The following is a 26,812-nucleotide window of genomic DNA, read 5'->3' on the forward strand; positions in this document are numbered from 1 at the left end:
ATTAAAATGCGATATGCTGAATAACCAAGTACGCAGTGTAGAAATGCTTGTAATATGTATTTTTTTGTAATTTAACTAGGCAAGTCAGTTAAGGACAAATTCTTATTTACAATGACGGCCTACCCCAGCCAAACCTGGACGACGCTGGGCCAATTGTGCACCGCTCTATGGGACTCCCAATCACGGCCGGATGTGATACAGCCTGGATTCGAACTGTAGTTCGGACTGTAGTGACACCTCTAGCACTGAAATGCAGTGCCTTAAACCGCTGCAACACTCGGGAGCTCATGTTTGATTCAGATGTTGTCAGTGACATCTTGGAAGAAAGTATTTTATTTCACTGGAAGTGGGTTTGTTTATACTGAACAAAAATATAAATGCAACATGCAACAATTTCTAATATTTTATAGTTCATAAATGGAGTTACAGTTAATATAAGGATATTAAAGTCAATTTAAATAAATATATAAATTCATTAGGTCCTAATCTATGGATTTCAAATGACTGGGAATACAGATATGCATCTGTTGATCACAGATACCTGAAAAAAAGGTATGGGTGTGGATCAGAAAATACGTCAGTATCTGGTGTGACCACCATTTGGCTCATGCAGTGCAACACATCTCCTTTGCATGGAATTGATCAGGCTGTTAATTTTGTACTGTGGAATGTTGTCCCACTCCTCTTCAATGGCTGTGCAAAGTTGCTGAATATTGGCGGGAACTGGAACACGCTGTCGTACACGTCGATCCAGAGCATCCCAAACATGCTCAATGGGTGACATGTCTGGTGAGTATGCAGGCCATGAAATAACTGGGACATTTTCAGCTTCCAGGAATTGTGTACATATCCTTGTGACATGGGGTCGTGCATTATCATGCTGAAACATGAGGCGATGGCGGCGGATGAATAGCACGACAATGGGCCTCGGGATCTCGTCACGGTACCTCTGTGCACAACATTGGACGATAAAATGCAATTGTGTTCGTTGTCTGCCCATACCATAACCCCACTGCCACCATGGGGCACTCTGTTCACAACATTGACATCAGCCAACCGCTCGCCCACACGACGCAATACACGTGGTCTGCGGTTGTGTGGCTGGTTGGACGTACTGCCAAATTCTCTAAAACGATGTTGGACGCGGCTTATGGTAGAGAAATTAAGATTAAATTCTCTGGCAACAGCTCTGGTGGACATTCCTGCAGTTAGCATGCCACTTGCACTTCCCTCAAAACTTGAGACTGTGGCATTGTGCTGTGTGACAACACTCTACATTTTAGAGTGGCCTTTTATTGTCCACAGCACAAGGTGCACCTGTGTAATGAGCATACTGTTTAATCAGCTTCTTGATATGCCACACCTGTCAGGTTGATGGATTATCTTGGCGAAGGAGAAATGCTCACTAACAGGGATATGAACAAATCTGTGAAAAAAATTTTTGCTAAACTTTTTATACATAAGGAACATTTCTGAGCACAAACATGGGACAAACACTTTGCATGTTTCGTATATATTTTTGTTCAGTGTATTTTGGCATTTTGAAAATGTATTTTGAAGTTTGAGGAGGCATATACATGCTTTTCTTCTTATCATATTGTTATCTGTCATCTATTTAGGCATATGTTATAGCATACTGCACTTTTATGCGATCCTAACTCAGAAAGCATGTTCCGAGTTACGTAACCTAGAGTTAACTTCACCATATCAATTTGCAACCTCATCCATAATCCAAAGGAAAAACATTAGCTAGCTCTCTCATGTCCAACTAGACTACGTTCAGACTCTCTGACTGCCTCTGCACTGTCCCAGGCAGTGGGGATCCAGAGGAGGAAACAGGAATAGGGTGGGATCTTCACTCAGTATCCAAAACAGTAAGATGAAGGAGAGGGAGACAGGTTAAACATGTTTTTTTTAAAGCCTCGAGACAATTGAGACATGGATTGTGTATGTGTGCCATTGAGGGTGAATGGGCAAGACAAAACATTTAAGTGTCTTTGAACAGGGTATGGTAGTAAGTGCCAGACGCAAAGGTTTGTGTCAAGAATTGCAACGCTGCTGGGTTTTTCATGCTTAACAGTTCCCCGTGTGTTCCAAGACTGGTCCACCACCCAATGGACATCCAGCTAACTTGACACAACTGAATCCCTGTGGAATGCTTTCGACACCTTGTAGTTCATGTCCTGATGTATTGAGGCTGTTCTGAGGGCAAAGGGGGGTAACTCAATATTAGGATGCTGTTCCTAATGTTTGGTGACCTCAGTGTAGGTGTTCACTATGTCAGTGATTAAACCTCTGTGTGTGTGTGTGTGTGTGCTGCTGTGGATCCGCGTTGGTAGGGCATCCCTCCCTACACACTCCAGGGTGACTGCACGTTCCCAGCTATGATGAGATTACGTAACAACAATGTTGCCGGAACCTTAATAGTTGGTAAACCCAGTTTACCGTGGATTATTTTACGCAGCCCCCCCCTACCCTCTCAGTGGTCCTCTGTATGGGGGGGCGGACCCGGGTGGTGAATGATGCCGTAAACACGAAAGCCAGATGGGACAGGCCTAAGCTGCTTAGAGTCACATTAATCATGGGGCTAAGTTGCCATCAACGGTCTGGCATCTCATGCTAGAAGGGGTACACAGTACTCACACTCCCATGTCAGTAAAATGCTAGAGCGAGGGGAAGGGAGCAGCGCAGAGTGGTGTTAGGTACAATCAAGATACTGTATTAGTGTGTGAAAGAGAGATAGAGAGGGACAAAAGAGACCGTATAACGCTCATCCTCATGCTACCAAGATATTAGACACAACAGTGTGGGAATTACATGGTGGGTGTCACGCTAGAAGGATGAAGACCTTAGGGAATGGACAAAATCAATAATGTTTTGTCAATAGCAATCTGTTCAGATTTTTGGTTGGAGATTGAACGTTGAAAAGAATCCAATGAAATGTCCTGTGACTCCAGTCCTCCATTCATTCCACAAATAGACAGCAGACATGGAACATCAAATCACATCGTGTTTTTACGTGCCCGACTTCGCTGCAGAAACACATGAACTATACCCATGTTATGAAATGTTATCTTTAAAACGTTTTTTTTTTTATGTGCACACCTGCTCTGAGAGCTTTCGCCATGGAAAAGCTGCAATACCCACGAGAGTTCGTTGCATGAATGGATTTACCTACATCAATATTCAATAACAAGGCAGTAGCACTTCACAAAGGGAAGTAATCACACATTTATTTATTCGTGTTTTTGACATGCCGTACAATCACACATCCCTGTCGTCAAGCTTCCCAAAAGCAGTATAGGAAATACTGGGGTTCACAGTAAAACTGACCGATATAAAGACCACTATAGTCTATACTACTATAGCCCGCTAGATTTTTAGCACTTTTAATGGTCTGTGTTTATAGTGACTGAGCTGCCGGTGAGTATCGTAGTCTTTGAAGGTAGGGTGATGACAACCAGTCCCCTCTCCCCTCATTAAATATGCAGCTTGCTTTTGATGGTATTCATTTGAATACAAATGTCCTCCTGATGAAAAGCTCTCATTGCCTGGTTTAAAATGTTACCGCAGTAATAGTAACACACTCATTTTCCTGGAGCTATTGGAGGTGGAATGTCCTCAAGCAGACATTTTGATTGAAAATCAACAATCTGTATTGGAATTAGTGAACACATTAATGCGCTATCAGTCAATAGAATTAATCAATTCATTAATCAATAAATGTTTCAGTGTTATTTCTTAATTTTCTCTCATAAAGTCATAGGGTCTAGATGATATTTTGTGTGTATCAAAATCCCCCAGTGCTGCTGTTCAATGTTACATAGAATACCTATTGCTAGCTAGCTACATTGCTTGGTTGTTGTAAGTGAAACAGTTGAAGTGTAAGGGGTGCGTATCTGGTGGCAGGGAAGTCAGACGCAGGAGAGCAGAACTTGATAATAGCCTGAGCAGTTTAATAGTAAAACCAACAGCATAAGAATTACAAAGTATGGGCACAATAACCCGACGCACACCAGTCAAACATAATGTGCACTTACAATAAACAATACCGCACAAAGACATGGGGGGAACAGAGGGTTAAATACACAACACATAATGAGGGAAATGAGAACCAGGTGTGTGGGAAAACGAGACATAACAAATGAAAAATGGATCGGCGATGGCTAGAAGACCGTCGACGTCGACCGCCGAACACCACCCGAACAAGGAGAGGCATCGACTTCGGCAGAAGTCGTGACATGAAGTAGGTGCTGGTATGCTCTAAATGCAGTTACAGTTGTCAACATTTTATTAGTAAGTTCCCATTTCCTACCATTCTGTGTAAAACGACTACAGTACTCCTGGAGGTTTTATAAATCTTTCAGTTGACTCCTGAATTCAAAGCTCTCAGGTGTTCTGTACTTTTCATCCTAAGGCTTTATACCCCCTTCCCCACCTCCCTTCATGTCTTACCTAGCCCTCAGGAGTTCTGTCCCCTGTGTCGTCTTCTTCTTTTTTGCCCTCTTTCACACCCTCCTCAACTTGCTGCTTAGTAGAGCTCTTTTCTTATTGTGCTTAGGTTGCATGCTAACTTGCATTTCACCCCTTCCACTTCACCTATGTTATCTATCCTCCGCTCCCTCCCTTCTCTCACTCCCTCACTCTCTAGGGTCTCCTAGATTATATTGTGGTTATGTCAAATTCGATCATATACAATTTATATTTGAAGTATTGTATCCTTCTATAACCACAATGAATCACTATGTATGTTCATTTGATTGTAGGAGTCATCCTTCCGACCTGCTGGTGATCCAGCCAACAGGATATAAGGACTTTCATATAGTCTGCTGCACCGCAGGCTTGTCTCTTACCTATATTGATTCCACCTATCATCAGGTGGTGAAAGCACTCCCCTATTCACCCCACCCTCATATATCACCTGCATGTAGCCTTCACATCTCATATCTCCTCCGTTATGTCATCATATCTTCAGGATGATGGGCCCTTCACTTTTTACCTCCATATTTAATGTGAAAGTATCACACTTCCTGAATCTACCCTTTTTAATCCGTCCAAGAACGGGAGGTATTGAACATAAGCCTTTTTATATTCCAGTCAACATTATAAAGTCTTACATCTGTAGTTCATTTTTCATTTCCAACACTATGGATTTCCATTAGATGAATAAATGAGGGGAAATGGTCAATTAATGAATTTGGACTGAGTACTCAACGTTGATACTCTTGCTACTGAAGAGGCTACGTCCTTGATATCCTATAGATCAGGGATCATCAACTAGATAATTTTTTTCTTGAGCGGATGGTCGGGGGGCCGGAACATCATTTGTAGAACGCACAAAGCCCAAACAGATATGATAGTTAACTAAAACTTCATCATTTCAAACCTTGCTTACATTTGTATATGATCACGTGTCTCTCTATTAGGCGTGGGAATACTTGGGAACATATTTCCAAAACAGCTGATTTCCTGGTGTTTTTACAGTCTTTTATGTCCAACAATGAACATTTAAAAAAACATCCCCCAAAATGATTGTGCTCAGAAAACTTGGGGGGCCAAAAAAAACCACCACCAGTTTGGCTACCCTGCTATATACATTTTTGAAGCTATTGCGTTTAATGTTCTCTCTGGCATACGAGACAGAAATAGAATGTGGAGAGTGACTGTGTGTATGGTAATTACAGTATGAATGCTCTCACTCCTGCAGGAGACAAGTGTGAATAGCTCAAGTGATTATTGAAGACTGTGATTTGAAAGAGATGAAAACAAAAGGATTTGTTGAGACTTGTTGAGAGCACAGTCAGCCACAGCAGTGTTAGCAGGCTAACAGCTAACACAGTAACTGTCTTGGGCATCTTACGGTCAACCATCAACGCTGTGCAGTTATAAAGTGTCATAGACATCTTATGAGTGGTCATAGAGCCCTCTCACTTTAATATCCCACCACAGTGCAGTTTATATCTATTGAAACAGATGCATGATTTGTAGCAGTACGGGTCTTGTACTTGTGTAAAAGGGTGTAACATATCACGCCTTCAACATTTAACTCCCAGATTGGATTGAAGCCACATTGATAATATCAGCGTAGCATAGCTGCACGCTCACTATAGATTTTCCTTCAAAAGGTGGGTGAAATAGTAGCCTCAACTCTGGGTAAGGGCTTGGAGGGCTTAGTGCCTGGCCTAATAGGGGCCTATATAATGGGATTCTCTCTGCTCTGACAGGTGTGTTTGGCAGGTGATAAGCTAGCTACCTGTGGAGGCTATGAATGCTGGGTAGGGAGGTTTAAGAGCCAGATCCTGCTTTCTGGGACCCCAGGGGCCCTACGTCAGCATTCCTAGCACCCATCTCTCGTCTCCCTCATCCTCAACCCCCAAGCTCTCAGTCCAACAAGCTCTCACAGTCTCACTGCAGAATTAGACGTTTGTCCACTTTTCTCCAGACATCAAATTTCAAAGTGTTTTTGACACCCTGGGTTGCTCCTGTTGCTCTGTATTGTTCCATTTCTCCAAACTCAAATGAAGTTGAGGGTTAAGTTTAGGCTCTCATTACGTGTGGTTAAGGTTTGGGATAGGGTAAAAACCCTGGGATTGAATATGCAACCTTCTGATCCTAACTCATGGGATTACGCCCATCCAACATCCCCATCCACAATGCCCTAGCAAAAGCCAAGATGGTAATAGCGCTCACTGTTGCCCATAGTGGTGGGTTTTGAAGGCATTTTCCGACGTCAGTCTTGAATGATCTTCCTGCTCAGCCTCGTCTTTCTGCCTGTCAGTGAGATCCAGACCCTCAGTGGATCTAGATCCTCCATTCCTCACTCCGCTCATCCACCTTGGGGCGGATCGATGGAGATGGGCCTGCGTTTATCCAGCCCCCACTGCCCATCCTTGACAGCGGCGGCTGCTTATTGATCTCGGCAGCGTCTTCATCATGAGCCCTGGGGCTACAGAGGGAGGAAGGGTTACACACACCACCATTGATAGAACTGCACTTCAAAAAGATCGTCAAAATAAATGGCAAACATAAAGGTCGATACACACTCTGTTTTTTTTCTCCTTCTAAATAGATTGTTCTAATGTATGTGCATAGGTTCCTTTGAGGGGGGATGGTTGGGTGGGCAGGTGGGTACAGTAGATGTAATTTAGACCACCTTTGTGATTCATCTGGGCTACAAATTGCACGAAATTGGAGGAGCGTTTGTCTCTTTCAAAGTGAATACAGGTTACTCAGGTTCCTGTTTCCTCTCTCTCATTCTCTTTTTCGCTCTCTCTTCACCCCCTTCTCCCCCTCTCTCTTCTCCCCGCCCCCTCTCTCTCTGTCTCTTACATGGTCGAGGAGTGTTTGCCAGCCATATGGCTTTGCCACAGGCTCCGGAGCAGATGTGCTTGGCATAGGGCTCCGCAACCCTGTGCTGCACGCCTGTTACCGACTGCAGAGGTCACCCACTGACAAAAGCCCATACTACTCCACTGCACAACTTGTCATGTTCATGCCGAGCAAAGCACATAGAGCAGCGCACACTCATTAGCTAGCATCGTAACAGGAAGCATTTTCCTCCTCTAATAGAAGGCTATACACTGAACATAATAGACAGTCAGACGCAGGAAATTCACAAGTGTGCCAGTGAGTGAGTGGTTTATGATGTACCCGGGAAATGGAAGTCCACTTTCTGTGTTGTGCTCTATGGGGGCTCCATACAGTGTTTTATCATTCAGTTTGGGTTATAGGCTAACAGGCTAACCTATTTCTGGTGGGTATGTTTTAAAAAATATCCAAAGAAAGTGTTGGTAGTTTCCCTGTACTTAGAGTAACAACCAGTGCAGTGAGAGAGATAGCCGAGTCAGCTTATTTGTGTTGATTTTCATCCCTGCGTATTGCTGAATACTGGAGGGGAAGGAATGCACATTTTGACCAGCGTGCGAAATGAGAAAGTTTCCCTGAGCCGTTTGCTGAGGCAGCATTTGGCCTGCAGAACCCCAGAGCAGGTAGGGTGCTAAAAACCTTAAAAACCGCTTCATGGTAAACACTTAGACATGCAGAGTAGCAACGGGAAAGCCAGGCCTCAATCTAACATCACTTGCTGTACATACACTATGCACTTTGTCATAGAAATATTGGTCCAATAATATTTCTCAGATACTGGAACTTGTGAGTTCAAAGTAGACTTTATTACAAGGGAACAAGCCGAGCTGGTCCATGGATCAACTGTTTTTCCCAGCGTAAGCACACTCCTTTTATACAGTTTCATCTTTACATCGCATAGTCACTCCTCTCTATGTAAATGATCAACTATTTTTGGCTTCACACCACTATAAGTTCTTTCTTTGAGGTGGGCTTTTTCCCGCCTCTACAAATCATTTAACACTTTACAAATCACTGAACAGATTATATTGGTGGCACAACTGTGACAGTTTGGTAAAAAAATGATAGGGGCCCCTACCAGGCTGCAGTCACAAGTACATTCATTATATAGATTATATCAGCACCCACCAGGCTACAGTCATAACTACATTCACTATATTGATTATGCCATTTCTTATCCAGGCATGCATCTGGATTACAATGTGTGTCTATTTCTTTTGTATATTGGCTTTTCTTATGCTATAAAGGTGTGGTTACAGGTTCCTTTAAAGCTTTTAATGATACTGTTTTATTTCATTATTTCATAATATGCTACTGAAAAATCACCATAACTTCCATCAAGTAGCGATCATATACTGTACATTGCCCGTTATATGTACTATATACAGTGCATTCTGAAAGTATTCAGACCCTTTGACTTTCCACATTTTGTTACATTACATCCTTATTCACCTCCCGGGTGGCGCAGTGGTCTAGAGCACTGCATCGCAGTGCTAGCTGCGCCACCAGAGTCTCTGGGTTCGCGCCCAGGCTGGGCTGGGTTCGCGCCCAGGCTCTGTCGCAGCCGGCCGCAACCGGGAGGTCCGTGGGGCGACGCACAATTGGCATAGCGTCGTCCGGGTTAGGGAGGGTTTGGCCGGTAGGGATATCCTTGTCTCAGTATGTAAAATGTAATAAAAATGTATGCACTCTACTGTAAGTCACTCTGGATAAGAGTGTCTGCTAAATGACTAAAATGTAAAATGTAAAATGGATTAAATCTTTTTTCCCCCCTCATCAATCTACACACACTACTCCATAATGACGAAGCTAAAACAGGGTGTTCGACATTACATTTACATACGTTTTCAGACCCTTTACTCAGTACTTTGTTGAAACACCTTGTCACGGATCCCTCTGTCACGGATCCCTTTCTTTCATTCATATAAGTGTGTCCTTGGTTTACCATGGCGCTGTCGATTATTGTTACTATGTCCGTTGGTGCGTGTGAGTACCTGTGCTGTGTGTTTTGGACATTCGTGCCCCTGTGGATTGCGCAGATGATTACGGGTCTCGTCTCGTGTGTTAACCATTGTGCGCGTGCGTTATTTATTCGAGGTACTCCTCGCTCTTTTGTTTGGGTTTCAACCCTGTGTTTTGTGTACGTGTTTGGGTTTTTATTAAGCCCAAATTACGGCGTGCCGTGTAAAGGCACGGGAACGAAGACCAAACAAACACGTAACAAAACACAAGGTAGAAACCCAAAACAAAAGAGCGAGGAGTTCCTCGAATAAATAACACACTAGCACAATGATTAACACACGGGACGAGATCTGTCTCCCGACTCATTTATACCAGCGTGACACACCTTTGGCAGTGATTACAGCCTTGAGTCTTCTTGGGTATGACACTACAAGCTTGGTACACCTGTATTTGGGGAGCGTCGCTGCACAGATATTATCAGGTCTCTCCAGGGATGTTCGATCGTGTTCAAGTCCGGGCTCTGGCTGGGCCAATCAAGGACATTGAGAGACTTGTCCCGAAGCCACTCCTGCACTGTCTTGGCTATGTGCTTAGGGTCATTGTCCTGTTGGAAGGTGAACCTTCCCCCCAGTCTGAGGTCCTGAGTGCTCTGGAGCAGGTTTTCATCAAGGATCTCTCTGTACTTTGGTCCATTCATCTTTCCCTCAATCCTGACTAGTCTCCCAGTCCGTGCCGCTGAAAATCATCCCCACAGCATAATGCTGCCACCACCATGCTTCACCGTGGGGATGGTGCCAGGTTTCCTCCAGACGTGATGCTTGGCATTCAGGCCAAAGAGTTCAATCTTGGTTTCATCAGACCAGAGAATCTTGTTTCTTATGGTCTGAGAGTGTTTTTGGTGCCTCTTGGCAAACTTCAAGCGGGCTGTTGTGCCTTTTACTGAGGAGTGGCTTCCGTCTGGCCACTTTACCATAAAGGCCTGATTGGTGGAATGCTGTAGAGATAGTTGTCCTTCTGGAAGGTTCTCCCATCTCCACAGAGGAACTCTGGAGCTCTGTCAGAGTGACTATCAGGTTCTTGGTCACCTCCCTGACCAAGGCTCTTCTCCCCCAATTGCACAGTTTAGCCGGGCGGCCAGCTCTAGTCTTGGTGGTTCCAAACTTCTTCCATTTAAGAATGATGGAGGCCACGGTGTTTTTAGGGACCTTCAATGCTGCAGAAATGCTTCAATGCTGCAGAAATCTGTGCCTCAACACAATCCTGTATCTCAGCTCTACGGACAATTCTTTTGACCTCATGGCTTGGTTTTTGCTCTGACGTGCACTGTCAACTGTGGGACTTTATATAGACAGGTGTGTGCCTTTCCAAATCATGTCCAATCAATTGAATTTACCACAGGTGGACTCCAATCAAGTAGTAGACACATCTCAAGGATGATCAATGGAAACAGGATGCACCTGAACTCAATTTCTCATAGCAAAGTGTCTGAATACCTATGCAAATACGGTATTTCTGTTTAAAATTTTTACTAAACTAAAGAAAAACCTGTTTTCACTTTGTCATTATGGTGTATTGTGAGGGGAAAAAAATATGTAATCCATTTTAGAATAAGGCTGTAACATAACAAAATGTGGAAAAAGTCAAGTAGTCTGAATACTTTAAAAAATGCACTGTATATAATATACACTGCCGATTGGTCTAACACCCAAGAAAACGCTTATTACTCACATAACTGTGTTCTTCCTTTCTGCTGTAGTAAGTTCAGAATAAGGCAAATAAACCTGGAACCTTGATGCTTCATTTAGAACATCTAATTCTTCATTTTGGGATTTCGTAAGAACTACTGCCCATCCATATACAATTTTTGGGAGTTTATTTTCATTTGAAATTTTTCGACAAAACCGGATCACATCCATTGTCTGATAGTACAATACTAGCATAGCACAATCTAAATGACATTATTAAAATAGGTTTATAGGAAATCAATATTTTTCTCTCCAAACAATAATATTGCATTGCATGGTTATTTATCATCAGGATTTCTGTATTCAATGGCACCAGTTGTCCACAGGGTCTCATGAGGAAAACGCTACCGAAGTTCTATCAACACATTGACTGTAGTACCCACTTAGGGAAAACACTAAATCACTGCTATTAGCCTTTTCGAAATGCCTACAAGGCTCTCCCTCGCCCTCCTTTCGGCAAATCAGATCCCAACTCCATTTAGCGCCTCTTTTTCTATAGGCAGAAACTCAAACAGGAAGTACCCGTGCTACGGTCTATTCAATGCTGGTCTGACGAATCGGAATCCATGCTTCAAGATGGTTTTGATCACGCAGACTGGGATGTGTTCCGGGTAGCCTCTGAGAATAACATTGACGCTTACACGGACCTGGTGACTGAGTTCATTAGGAAGTGTATAAGGGATATTGTTGCCATGGTGACTATTAAAACCTACCCAAACCAGAAACCGTGGATAGATGGCAGTATTTGCGCAAAAACATAAAGCGCGAACCACTGCATTTAACTACAAGGTGACTGGGAATATGGTTGAATACAAACAGTGTAGTTATTCCCCCCGTAAGGCAATCAAACTGGCAAAACATCAGTACAGAGTCAAAGTCAAAGTGGAGTCGCAATTCAACGGCTCAGACACAAGATGTATGTGGCAGGGTCTACAGACAATCATGGATTACAAAGGGAAACCAGCCAAGTCGCGGTCTCCGACGTTTTACTCCCAGACAAGCTTATCACCTTCTTTGCCCGCTTTGAGGATAACACAGTGCCACCGATGCGGCCCGCTCGCAACGACTGCGGGCTCTCATTCTCCGTGGCCGACGTGAGTAAGACATTTAAGCATGTTAACCCTCACAAGGCTGCCGGCCCAGATGGCATTCCTAGCCGCGTCCTCAGAGCATGCGCAGACCATCTGGCTGGAGTGTTTACGGACATATTCAATCTCTCCCTATCCCAGTCTGCTGTCCCCACTTGCTTCAAGATGTCCATCATTGTTCCTGTACCCAAGAAAGCAAAGCTAACTGAACTAAATTACTCTCGCCCCATAGCTTTGAGAGGCTGTTTAAGGATCATATCACCTCTACGTTACCTGACGCCCTAGACCCACTTCAATTTGTTTACTGCCACAATAGATTCACAGACGATGCAATCGCCATCACACTGCACACTGCCCTATCCCATCTGGACAAGAAGAATACATACGTCAGATTGCTGTTCATTGACTATAGCTCAGCCTTCAACACCATAGTACCCTCCAAGCTCATCATTAAGCTCGGGGCCCTGGGTCTGAACCCCGCCCTGTGCAACTGGGTCCTGGACTTCCTGACGGTTTGCCCCCAGGTGGTGAAGGTAGGAAACAACACCCCCACTATGCTGATCCTCGACACAGGGTCCCCACAAGGGTGCGTGCTCAGCCCCCTCCTGTACTCCCTGTTCACCCATAACTGCCTGGCCACGCACACCTCCAACAGAATCATCAAGTTTGCAGGCTACACAACAGTAGTAGGCCTGATTACCAACAATAATGAGACAGCCTACAGGGAGGAGGTGAGGGCCCTGGCGGAGTGGTGCCAGGAAAATAACCTCTCCCTCAACGTCAACAAAATAAAGGAGCTAATTGTGGAAACAACAGAGGGAGCGCGCCCCTATCCACATCGACTGGACCGCAGTGGAGAAGGTGGACAGTTTCAAGTTCCTCGGCGTACACATCACTGACAATCTGAATTGGTCCACCCACACAGACAGTGTGGTGAAGAAGGCGCAACAGTGCCTCTTCAACCTCAGGAGGCTGAAAAAATTGGTCTAAGACCCTCAGAAACTTTTACAGATGCACAATTGAGAGCATTCTGTCGGGCTGTATCAGTGCCTGGTACGGCAACTGCACCACCTGCAAGCGCAGGGCTCTCCAGAGGGTGGTACGGTCTGCCCAATGCATCACCGGGGAAACACTGCCTGCCCTCCAGGACAACTACGGGAAGGCCAAAAAGATCATCAACCACCCAAGCCACGGCCTGTTCACCCCGCTATCATCCAGAAGGCGAGGTCTGTACAGGTGCATCAAAGCTGGGACCAAGAGACTGAAAAACAGCTTATATCTTAAATAGCCATCGCTAGCCGGCTACCACCCTGCTACTCAACCCTGCACCTTAGTGGCTGCTGCCCTATAAACATAGACATGGAATCAATGGCCATTTTAATAATGGAACACTAGTCACTTTAATAATGTTTATATACTGCTTTACTAATCGTATATGTATATACTGTATTCTATTCTACTGTATTTAGTCGATGCCACTCCGACATTGATCGTCCTAATATTTATATATTTCTTAATTCCATTCTATACTTTTAGATTTGTGTGTATTGTTGTGAATTGTTAGATACTACTGCACTGTTGGAGCTAGGAACACAAGCATTTCACTACACCCACAATAACTTCTGTTAAATACTTGTATGTGACCAATTCATTTGATTTGATGACCTTTGCACTCTGTACATTTAATCAGAGGACTAGATGGCAGTCAGATAGAGATGCAGTCAGCCTTCTGCTTTCCCTGCTACCTACCTTGAAATGACCACTGATCTGACCTAATTGAGCGAGGTTACTACAATACCAAATGACTTTGACTAGTTCAGTCAAGTCAGATGAGTGGTTGTTACCTCAATGAATGAATGAAGGGAGAAGGCATTGTAATAGTATCTGAACAGGGTCGGTGATTTCCTTTCTGGGGTTGAATAGTGATGACCGTTGGGGTTAAATGGTCATGTCCATTGTCAGATTCTTTGGTTAGTGGCGTTGCCTTTGTCTGACCAACAGTCCCTGTGCACTTTTCAGTCCTCTGACTCTCTTCTGATAGACACTCTCTTCTGATCTTGTCCTGTAAAGTACACTCTCAGACTCCTTTCCATTCTCTCAGTCAATTTCTCTGTCACCCAGTCAATAAATTTTTCCTCTGAAAACAATAAAAAGCTGCAACCTTCATTACAGGCATTTTCTCCCCCACGTCCCCCCCTCTGTCCTGCTTTTGACATCCAGTGCATTCAGAGGCTCTGTCTAACAATCACTTACGTTTCCCCCCCTGTTTGACAGAGCGTGGGGATCAGATAGCTACTCCTCCTGACTTATACAGTATTTTCCTCTTGTCTTACTCATGTATCTCATGCCATTGGTTCAGGTGTCCAGTAGCTAGATCACTAGCACTTTACCAGTCATGGAAGTGAAGAGAAACAACGTTGTCATGCATGCTAGGCTTGACTAGTCCATGAATGTGCTGTTACAATGCAGAAAATAAGCAGGAGTTGAGATTGAGTTCATCGAAGGGTTAATGTAAGACGCTGGTCAATTCTGTTGGCTCTAACAACTTGAGCACTACTGATCAAGTCACCTGCAGACAGACAGCCAGTGCTGTGCCAGCCCAGGCAGGCAGTGAGAGGGAGAGACGAGAGGTCTCTTAACAAGAGGGGCTATTATCTTCAGGCAGTATGGAGGCCAGCCAGAAAGGGAGGGAGGATTTACCTGCAGGTCAGGCAGCAAGGAAGGAATAGCCCCTTATCTGCAGGTGGTGTGAGGGCATGCCAGGCCGAGAGACGAGAAGAAGTGGCTTACCTATCCTGTCCTGCAGACCGACAGTGTGGAGGGGAGGCCCTATCAGTTACCAATGGCAGAAGCCCCAGTCCTGGAGTGGTTGGCTTGGCAGTGATACTGTCTGTCTGTCTTTGTAGCAGTACAAAGAATAGGAAAGTCCCTATACCGACCAGCCATTGGAGGAGGAGACGGAGCTACTTTAGTCACGTCACAGATGACGCAAAAGCCGTGCTGACCGCTGCTAGGATAATGCTGTGCTTGTTCAAGGCATGGCCTCTCTAGAGACCCAGGAGCGCAAGACACCAACACGTTTGTTTTTCTGTTGTTGGGTTGCATCACTGTTCTGATACAGTGGTTGTATGAAGGCCTATTGTTTTATATGTTGTATGTATTAGCTGTATTACTGCATGTACTACTCTACCCTGTTTGCCTTCTGTAGGTGCGACTGAAGTTTGGTGACAAATGCGGTGGTCCTATAGTGGTAAAACCTGTACCCTGCACTACTGCACAAAAGCAACGCAGTCAAGGCAATAATGCTCATGCACACAGACAATTTGTGGCTGTGCTCTGTCCAAGCTGTGTCAACAGTAGTGCTAAGTAGCACTGGCCTACTGCTGTGTGTGTAAAGCCGCAGACACTCTCTGGCCAGGCTGCATCTGCGGGTGACCGAGCCATCTGCCTGCAGCTTTAGCAGTCTTCTTTTCCAGCGCTAGCTAGCTGGGGTTAATCCGGCCATGAGGGGCCCTGGCCTACTTAAACGTTCTGCTCACACACTGTCGCTGGTCACTCAGTGTCCCTCGCTGCAAGGCTCTTGTGTTCACAGTCACAACGGCCTGGAGTGCTGAGAAAGACCAGGACAGAATGAATGGCTGGATGCGGTCCCCTGGGAGAGACTGTACAGTTTGGAGAGAGCTCTGTCTCGTTCCACCCAGGCTTGTGTTTACACATAAACAACATCGCTCACAAAAGCCCCTCTTGTCACTGATTGTCAATAATATCAGTGAAAGGGGACATCATGGTCGACTCCTGCACTAGTAGGCTACGTTTAACTGCAGTGATGCTTCAGTGCCATCCTGTGCATGGCTACCAGCACTTTCTCACCAACCACCACTGCCTGTTTTCTCTGACCTGTGTGGAGACTGGGGAAGATAGCCTTCTCAGTCCTGTAAGGGCTAGCACAGTGGTGTGTATTAGCGTGTGGGCTACTGTGGAGCGGGCTACTTTCAGTGTAGGTAGAGCGGAGTGTCTGTGTTAGGGACTGGTTGGTCATTTGGTCTTACTGCTGAGTAGTAGTAGTAGTAGTAGTACTGCAGTGTAATGTGGGGCAGTGACAGTGTTTACAGTAGCAGTGTAGAGCAGTATTAACCTAAGCTATGTTGAGCAGGCTGCTTCAGCATGGAGCAGGATAGGGCAGGCAGTGTGTGGGCTGGTAAGGGGGATGGCTGTGGCTGGGGTTCGCGTGGGCCAGGGCCGGGCGGGGGAGGGTGGAGAGGGTTTATGGTTCTTTCATTGGGCTGGGCTCAGCGGGAAGAGCGGGGCAGCTGGATTAGGCCTGGACAGTCATGTGAAAAGTTCTGGCAGACACCTGACATCATCCGGTGATCAGCTGAATTCCCCAGCCAATCAGCATTGATGTTTTGCAGGGCAGACTGAAGACACTAAGCTAGGCTAAGCTGTTTTGCTCCAATCTAGCCGAGGTTGTGTGCAGAAGCAATGGGGACACCCTGTTAAAATATGAATTTGTCTCTTTAATGTAGTCCCTCAGGTGGCTTCAGAGCTTGAGTCTCATCCCGACACCGTTCTGTTCTCCACATCATGCAAGGAGCTGCATGTTCCTCAGAAACAGCCTCAAAACAGCTTCTAGAACACTGTTTTTCATGTCAAACATTTATGCCACTTTACTGTGGAGGGATTCTATGATGAGGAATTAACAGGTTTCAAAATCAGGGACAAGATGGGTAGTCAATGGAGAAGTTCCTTTATATAGAGGACATCTTAAAGGTTAGCCAGAAAAGGTCCAGTGAAAAAGTTTGAAAGACTAAAGAAGAGACAAAGCAAACAGTGTTGCTTGTTAGAAGAGTGCAATTTCAGAGAAGTTCTTTTTGCCTCTCTGCAATGCTTTGAGCGAAGTCATTTTGTAAGTTGCCAAGAAGCAGCTGGGCCCAGCTACCACCTGAGTTTCACATGGTAGGGCCTTGCGGGGCTCTCACAGATCACAGGCCCTCTGTGTGAAAGCACCACGCTGTGAAGCCCCTGGGCCCCAACAAAGCCAGGGACAAATAACCCTCTGTTTGTGTGTGGCTCCATATTTCTGTCTCATACTGACTTTTTTTGTCTTTAGGAATGCTTTGGTCTGGTTCCTGTCGTTCTGTTGCTGTCCAGAGGTTCAACAGTCATGGCAAGGCCACGGAGTGTGTATGAATTCAGAATTGGTGTACTTGTGAGAAAGTATTGAGAAGGCAGGGATGTACCCTACACAAGTTTCTACACCTGCATTGCTTGCTGTTTGGGGTTTTAGGCTGGGTTTCTGTACAGCACTTTGATATATCAGCTGATGTAAGAAGCTATATAAATATAAATACATTTGATTTGATTTGACAAGCAACGTGCTGCCATTCACATACACTTATGCACATCTCTCCTTCCTTTCAGGAGTGTAAGAATAGCACTCATTTTTGCCATGCTGGTAAAGAAATCCCGAAAGGGACTATGTTTCATAAATGAATCAAAAAGGGACTATGTTTCCCAGCTGTGTGATGAGGTCAGATCTTTCCTCCATCCTCGAGTGCAGAGTGTTTGTTTTAGCCTCAGGCCACCCAGTGATGTTACAGCAGCAGTGTCTGCCAGCCCAGCAGCAGTAGATCAGAGCATCAGGGCATCTGTTTGAAACAGAAATAAAAGTAGGGACATGAATAAAAGAAAGCCATGAATAAAAGCACGGGCCTGTGATGCAAATGAGCCGGCTGGGAGTAGGGGAATTTAGAGTGAGGCTGGCTCGCCCAGACAGAGGTGCTACTGTGATGGCATGGAGAGCTGCACACAGAGAGAGAGAAAATGACATGTTTTAAATTCAACCCCCCCAATGCTCATTTGTAGCATGGCAGGCTTCCTATAGGCATCAAGGGCACTGATGCACAATAGAAGCCTGTTGTCATGTCTTAATCAACTCTGATCCAATGACTCCTTGTGGACGTGTGATCTTAGGAGGACATTCTCACATCATTTAACCACTGTGTGTGTAAGAGAGAGAGAGACAGATCTCCTCTCAGTGGTATGGTTCCCATGCATTAATAAACAGGAACTTTTAACACTCGGCTCCTGGATGAAAGGAGAAAGCTGTTTTAAGCGAGCTGCGAGCTGCAGGCTCTTTTAGGACTGCCTAAGGTGCCTTTTTCCATTAGAGTTCCCTAGGAATACAAACACAGCCTCCCTCCCACTGTCACTGAATGGACATATATACAGTACAGTACAGTCGTCCTCCAGAGAAGAGGGATAGTGCATAGTAAAGGCCAGTTAACGATAGTAGTGGTGTACTCCACATCCTTCCAGGCTGGATCTGGGGCTTTAGTTGTAGAATGTAAGACAGGATGTCTATTAAAAAGTCATGGGACGAGTGGGGTAAACAAAATGGGTGTGACATTTAGCTCATTAGCATTACACACTGTCCTACACAAGCCGAGAGAGGGGGAGCACATCGATGTAAAGTTCTTAGGACTCAAGCGTGAGTGGTTCAACTCCTAACTACAAGACTCGGTTGAACAATTCAACATGTACACCACTGCTTTTTCATAAAAGGACGGTTCCTTTACTCTTTCTGTGGACAATTTATTTATGCATGAGCATTTCTTTCCGAGCCTTTCGGAGCTTCCCTACTGGGCACTGACATCAACTAACGTGAATTCAAAGTGAAATCAACAACAAATGTCACCATGTCAGTAGATTTAGGTTAAAAGTTGTGTGGGAAAAAAAAAAAAAGAATCTTACGACGAGAACTTTTTGCAGATCCAATCAGTTTTCCACATGGATTCAATGTCAAATGACGTGGAAACAGTAGGTCTGGTGCAGCTCTCTCTCACAGAAAAGAGATGCATAAAAAACAAAAACATGTGAAGTGGTCAACTGATTATTCATGTAGTTTTTGAAACAAACATTCACATACATTTTCACATTCTGGTGACCTTATGAGGGCTTAATAAAATGGGCCTACAGGATCCATTTCCAAACCATAAAATTATATTTTTTTCAGGTGGTACTTTACATGTTTCCTTATCTAAGGATGGTCTCTTATCTAAGGATGGCGGGGGAATGGGTGTGGGGGTGGATTCTGGCTGGTATGCTGGGGCTGTTCTGACTCATCAGCCCATTACATTTTAAGACACGCCACTAAGTACTTTTAGTAGTCCATTATCCACCATTAAGTACTCACAAGTTTTGGTGTACCATTTTACAGTCCTGGATATGACCATTTTCACTTTTCCACCAACAGGTTAAGCACTGCAACACTATCAGGCATGCCAGCCCATCACTTTGCCTTCCTTTGGCGAGAGATAATGGCTATCATAAACTCATATCACTCAATTTCCCCCATGCTTTGTCTGTCCCCAAGGGATGGTCAGGCCATGTGTATACATCACTCCAGGCAGTAAGATTTGAGTATGGTGCATTCTGCAGTCACAAAGGCTTAGCCTCTTGAGCACTTGTCCCATAATCCAGTGTTTTGAAAAGGAGACTCCAGCTGTTCAGGGCAGAAAGCTGCAGCCTTGGAGGAGTTTGGGGAGATAAGCGCTTGTGCCTTCCATTTTGCCTCAAGGGCCTTTTTCTTCTCGCGCGACTAGCTTCCTTTCTTTGCACTGCTATAGCTACGAATGCGAGTTGAGAAAGTATTTTAAAAATACGTACATCATGTCGTTTGGGTTCAGAACAGACCTGGGTTCAGATGTTATTTGAAATCGTTATATGAAATCGTTGAGCTGCCTGGAGTGCAAGATGGGTGGGGTTTGCACTTTTGCGACAATTTTGTTGGCTCCTTTGCACCAGGCTAGCTCACTAAGTGCAGCTAAAGTATTTGAAAGAAACCAAATTCTACTAGAATCCAGATTTGTTTGTTTGGGTTCAGAGATTTGTTGTTCCATTGGAATGGGACCTCCATGGCTTTGAACAAGTCTCCAATAATAGCCTGACAAGCACATTGTAAAGTAGAAGCAAAGCTTGAGAGCAATTGAGTGGCAGTAGCCACAACATCTTAATATAGCTTATATCATCGCAGAGAAGTGTTTCATTACACACCCATTGGATTTAAAGGCCCAATGCAGACCTTTTTATCTAAATATCAAATCATTTCTGGGTAACAATTTAGTACCTTACTGTAATAGTTTTCCATTCAAATGGTCAAAAATAAAAAATAATTGCTTTTTAGCAAAAAAATATTTCTTAAGCAATAATTTAGGACTGTCTGGGATTGGTCTGAGTGGGGAGGGGGAAACTGAAAACGAGTTATTATTGGCTAAGAGGTTTGGAACTCTCTTTGTTATTGGTCTATTCAAACCTATATCGCCTGGTGTTGGCAACAGGCAAGCGCAACTCCCTCGTGCAAAACCTGCTGATAATAACATCTTGTGTAGATTGTATTTTCAACCAACAACTATCAGGAAATAACACTGATATAATTTTTTCACACTTTCACAGTGTTAGTTTCAGCAGATGTACAATATGATTCAAAACCAAGGAAAAACACTTTTGACTGCACTGGGCCTTTAAAACTCTGTTGCTAGCCTGTGTGGTACACTATCTCTCAAGACGTGCTCAGTGAGATTCTCCTGTTTCTCTCCTTCTGGAGCTTGGGCTGCGGGCTGAAGTGTGCTTGCCAGCGGAACAACGCGTAGGAAGTGGTTTTAGTCAGACAAGGAAGGAGCAACCAGCAATGTCTCAGTGATAATAATGTGACAGCTGGCTACATGCATACTCCTATCTATATCATTGGTTTATGTCAGCAGCATCATCATCCTGCGTTATGGCAGACAAGGACTCAGGACATGCCCAATTTCTTTAAGTTGATTACGGGCATTGTGTTCACACTAAGTTCAGATAAGATTACTCCCACTGGGCCTTGAACATAGATGGATGCATTTTACGGTAGGGTGTAACCCAATTGAGGCTTAAATATGTTTAGTGGCTCCAGAAATAGGTTGTTGTACATCCTTACCCCCCCCCCCCATCTATCTATTTCATGACATCCACACAGGATACCGATTGGTTCATTCGGGATGATAGCACCTTATCAATATCAGACATATTCTTCCAAATCAATCCTACTGTTAGTATAGAAAGAAAGATCAAATCAAATTGTATTTGTCACGTGCCGAATACAACAGGTGTAGACGTTACAGTGAAATGCTGACTTACAAGCCCTTAACCAACAAAGCAGTTTTAAGAAAAAAAGTGTTAAGAAAGTATTTACTAAAATGAACTGAAATAAAAAAGAAAAGAAAAAGAAAATGTAATAATAAATAATTAAGGATCAACAATAAAATAACAGTAGCGAGGCTACTATATATAGGGGGTTCTGGTACAGAGTCAATGTGCAGGGGCACTCGTTAGTTGAGGTAATTAAGGTAATATGTACATGTAGGTAGAGGTAAAGTGACTATGCAGGGATAATAAACAGAGAGTAGCAGCAGTGTAAAATGGGGGGTGGGGTGGAGACAATGCAAATAGTCCGGGTAGCCATTTGATTAGCTGTTCAGTCTAATGGCTTAGAAGCTGTTAAGAAGCCTTTTGGACCTAGACTTGGCACTCCGGTACCGCTTGCCGGTAGCAGAGAGAACAGTCTATGACTAGGGTGTCTGGAGTCTTTGGCAATTTTTTGGGGCCTTCCTCTGACACCACCTGGTATAGGGGTCCTGGATGGCAGGAAGCTTGGCCCCAGTGATGTACTGGGCCGTACGTACTACCCCCTGTAGTGCCTTGCGGTCGGAGGCCGAGCAGTTGCCATACCAGGCGGTGATGCAACCAGTCAGCATGCTCTCGATGGTGCAGCTGTAGAACCTTTTGAGGATCTGTGGATCCATGCCATATCTTTTCAGTCTCCTGAGGGGGAATAGGCTTTGTCTTGGTGTGTTTGGACCATGTTAGTTTGTTGGTGATGTGGACACCAAGGAACTTGAAGCTCTCATCCTGCTCCACTACATCCCCTTCGATGAGAATGGGTGCGTGCTCGGTCCCCCTTTTTCTGTAGTCCACAATCCTCTCCTTTGTCTTGATCATGTTGAGGGGGAGGTTATCCTGGCACCACATTGACAGTATCCACACAGTGATCAGGCCTATTGGAGTCGTGCTTGGCCATGCAGTCATGGGTGAACAGGGAGTACAGGAGGGCACTGAGCACGCACCCCTGAAGGGTCCCTGTGTTGAGGATCAGCGTGGCAGATGTGTTGTTACCTACCCTTACCACCTGGGGGTGGCCCGTCAGAAGGTCCAGGATCCATTTGCAGAGGGAGGTGTATAGTTCCAGGGTCCTTAGCTTAGTGATGAGCTTTATATATATATATATAATATGGTGTTGAATGCTGAGCTGTAGTCAATGAATAGCATTCTCACATATGTGTTCCTTTTGTCCAGGTGGGAAGGGCATTGTGGAGTGCAATAGAGATTGCATCGTCTGTGGATCTGTTGGGGCGGTATGCAAATTGTCTAAGGTCTAAGGTTTCTGGGATAATGGTGTTGATGTGAGCCATGACCAGCCTTTCAAAGCCCTTCATGGCTACAGACGTGAGTGCTACGGGTCGGTAGTTATTTTGGCAGATTACCTTGGTGTTCTTGGGCACAGGGACTATGATGGTCTGCTTGAAACATGTTGGTATTACAGACTCAGTCAGGGAGAGGTTGAAATTGTCAGTGAAGACACTTGCCAGTTGGTCAGCGCATGCTCGGAGTACACGTCCTGGTAATCCACCTTGTGAATGTTGACTTGTTTAAAGGTCTTACGCATATCAACTGAAATGAAATCAAAATCATGTTATTTGTCACATGCGCCGAAGACAACAGGTGTAGACCTTACAGTGAAATGCTTACTTACAAGCCTGGCTACGGAGAGCGTGATCACACAGTCGTCCAGAACAGCTGATGCTCTCATGCATGCTTCAGTGTTGCTTGCCTCGAAGCGAGCATAGAAGTTGATTAGCTCGTCTGGTAGGCTCGTATGACCGGGCAGCTCGTGGCTGTGCTTCCCTTTGTATTCCGTAATAATCTGTATTGACGCTTTGTTGGCCTATAGAGGGATGGGAACAGTACACACGCTGTAGTCATTAGTATTCCTGCTTTTCTTGTATGTATTTAGTTAGTAAATATTTTAATGTGATATTTCAAATTAGGATGTTTAGCTGCGGAGAACAGTTCAAAAGAGTAGCTTCGATATTACTTTGTGTTTATTTTGCTGTGGAGATGGAAATTTTGAAATGGGGTTGGGTATGACTTTGTACCATTAGATTAAACGTGACCTTTTGGTTTGAAATATACTGCATATCCATTTAGAGGTACAATATGCTGGAACTCTACTCTTCAACCATAGTAGATTTGAGAAACAATTTCTTGAAGGGAGAGTGGAGAACATCATGCAGCATACTTTCTGCCCACGATTCACCAATAACTCCAAGAGCAGGGATTTCAGTGACCATTTAGTCTAAATGAGTTAGCCTTACTTTTAGGCTATATCAAAAGCATTTAAATGCTTTCGAGTATGACTTTCTGTTAAATATTTCTGATACAGAAAATGTCTCTATCCACAGTAAATGTTTGCGGGAAATGTACGGGAAATGTTTCTATCCACCCACTAAATCTCTCTGTATGTTTTTCTCTGTAGTGAGCGTGAGGGCGTTGGATGTCACAGTGACCCAGAGCAGCATCCAGGTAGCCCGCGGCCAGGCGGCCATCTTGCCCTGCTCCTTCTCCACCAGCGCTGCCCTCAACAACCTCAACATTATCTGGATGGTCATCCCGCTGTCCAATGCCAACCAGCCCGAACAGGTAACCCTCCTCTAAACATGTGTATATGATCTGTGTAGTCTGTGTGCCTCAAAACCGTGTTAACCCTCTGAGATAAAGCCTAGGCATTAGCTGTTGAAAGTCTATAGGTCTCAGGCAAGGTTGCCGGCCCATACACCACCATCACATCCCTCTCCACAGTTCCATACATTTGTGAATATACTGTACTGTAATCCCATGTGGCCCACATCAGTCGCACTCGGACAATAATCACACCGCACGCATCTGTGCCAGGTCCCCTGGGTATTGTAGTGTTTTCAGCGTGGCGTACGGCACATACAGCACACGCCTGGCCCACCAGACTAATCCGTGTGAACATGACGTATGTGCAGACTTTATCGATAGCCGAGCCAGAACCGGAGGTAAGCGGCTGCTCCTGTATGCCCAAAGAAGGTCGCGGTTGTGTTGTAAGGCCATGAAACAAAGCACGCAGGTTTCTCCTGGCTCTTTGATTCGGTCTGATTCCCTCTCATCTGCAGCTGCAGGCGTCACAACCTCACCTGCCTCCAACACGTTTAACCTCATCCACATAACGTAATAATCTTCTGCACTAATTAACCTGGAGCAGCTGTTCACACCACACACACACACAGGCATACACACACAACCAGGCAGACAAGCACACATATGCGTGAAAACACACACACACACACACACACACACACACACACACACACACACACATAGACACACACACACATAGACACACACACACATAGACACACACACACACACACACACACACACACACACACACACACATACATACATACATACAATGAGAAATAATAAACACACTTACATGACACACACACACAGTAACCACACTCAGGAAAACATACATAGAGGAGCATTAAACTGAAAAATATCTACTCTTATCCAAATGTGCACACACACGCACCATGCTCACACACCACACCTACACACAAGGTTGCACTGCGCAGGTATGTACACAGAGGCTGTTTTGACACAGTCAAACGCACAGATGGAGAGTGATTTGCTAACGTAGAGCCATCGGCTGTCTTAACCTCCTTCACGCCTGTCTGAGCACCCTTTTGGTGTAAATGACGAAGCTCGGGAAACATTGTGTCTGGATGATTCTAGCAGGAAGGAATTATTCCACCACATTCATTTGGTGACGTAGTCTCAGCGGAGTACAGATGTGCCGTGTGTGTGTGTGTGTGTGCGCCACCTCCGGCTTTCAGGCACTACTACAACAGGAAGAAGACACAGTCAGCTCTAGGCTAGCACGGCAACACCTCATTAGAGCTACAGTATAGGTACAGTAAAGTATTGAAGACAGCTACACTCATCAACTTGGGTAAAGTAGTTTGCGTGCAGGACAAGCATGTGAAATTGTCCGCACGTTGCAATAGATACAGTATGTTTTGAGTCAATACCAGTAGAATATTTACCCGGTAACAAGCTAGTAAATACATACAATTATGACCTAATATGCTTACCTCTTAACTCTAACTTAAGCTATAACCTTTTTTGTATTTTCTTGCAAAACAGAATTAACATCGGTAAGAACTGTGTCATTGTCTGTAGTTGCTATGCTTATTAAAGGTTAGTTACAGAAGTTGTTCGCTAAGAGATATATTGGAATAGTACCAGTAATATAAGGTATTGCCGTAATCCATAGCAGCATTTTGTGCCTGTGCAAGAGTTCAGTAAATGTTTGTAAGACGGAGAAACTTCTATCACAAGCGTGCTAGTACTGCTTCTTCATGTTGTCTGGCGGGCTGTCTGAAAAGTTCACTGTGCTTTGAATGTACACCGCTGCCAGTGTTGCGACAGCACAAGGTCACTGTAGGAAATGGCTGTCATGAATGATTATGGTCCGAGCCATACACCATGCATAATTTCTGAAATGATCTCATAAATGTAATTTTGTGACACATACATTATTCTTTGTAGGAAACAGACTACAATGAAAACCATACAGTCATTTAAAGTCCTTTGTTTTGTCACAGTATTCCATTCCATAATTTTTTAGATTATATAAAAATGATATGATTTATATTCATTTATAGGATTTGTCTTTCTAAAAGAACCACAGGAGTCTTTTGAACGTCAACATTCTTATGTTGGGACTATGGAATGAAAGGCAGCCGTTACGATGCACACTAACTCTTCCTCACGTACCAGACATAGGCCTATGCATACTTGTTTGTTTACTAGTGCAGACTCTCTCTGACTGCTTCGTGTATTTGGTATCTTTTAGACCATCCCTGAGGTTATGAATAAGATATAAATAAGATGTTGACAGAGTTTAGTTCCCCCAGCTCTAGATCAAACGTGAGAACATCAGTGATGCTCCTAAAACACTCAACACTCATAAACCATCAACCTTTTAGGCTGACTGACGGTCCGATGCCTCTGCTCACTTCGCAAAGAGAGCTCTTCTAATTCTTCTGTTTGTTTACTCTAATCTTCCATGTTTAGCCTCAGATTAAAGGGGCAATGTGTAGTAGCTACATACATTGTTGGACTGATATGTACCCATTTGATTCTTGAAGAATATCACTTATTAATGCCTCATGAGCTTAGTTCAACTGTCGTACCTCATCAGGACCCAAAATATAAGTATTTTTTATTCCAATGTTTATAAAACAAAGTAAATGTAAACTAAACCAGTATAGCCTCAAAATATTATTTAAACTATACATTTGATAGCATTGATGGTCAGTACTTGCGTCCATAGCTCTGTCTATGAGTTTCAGAGTGGTTACATTTCTTCGACCCCGTCCCTCAGCTTTTTAACGAAGCAGTGGTGGGGAGAACGCTTTGCTGTTGTTTCAACTGCTGATTGATGCTTTAAGGCAGAAAGCGTGCAGATGG

The 26,812-nt window shown here is 44.3% G+C and overlaps 1 protein-coding gene across 3 annotated transcripts in view; it reads left to right on the forward strand.

The window, feature by feature from the left end:
• The window catches only part of LOC129821994 (immunoglobulin superfamily member 11-like), a 106,033-nt gene that overhangs the window by 66,551 nt on the left and 12,670 nt on the right, over positions 1–26,812 (forward strand). For all 3 annotated transcript variants that reach the window (XM_055879804.1, XM_055879803.1, XM_055879805.1), the window contains one exon: positions 23,787–23,950. In XM_055879804.1, coding sequence (XP_055735779.1) covers positions 23,787–23,950 — 164 coding nt within the window. The remainder of the gene's footprint in view (positions 1–23,786; positions 23,951–26,812) is intronic.

The sequence above is a fragment of the Salvelinus fontinalis genome, chromosome 24 (assembly GCF_029448725.1).
Source record: "Salvelinus fontinalis isolate EN_2023a chromosome 24, ASM2944872v1, whole genome shotgun sequence".
In the NCBI taxonomy this organism is placed as follows: Eukaryota; Metazoa; Chordata; class Actinopteri; order Salmoniformes; family Salmonidae; genus Salvelinus; species Salvelinus fontinalis.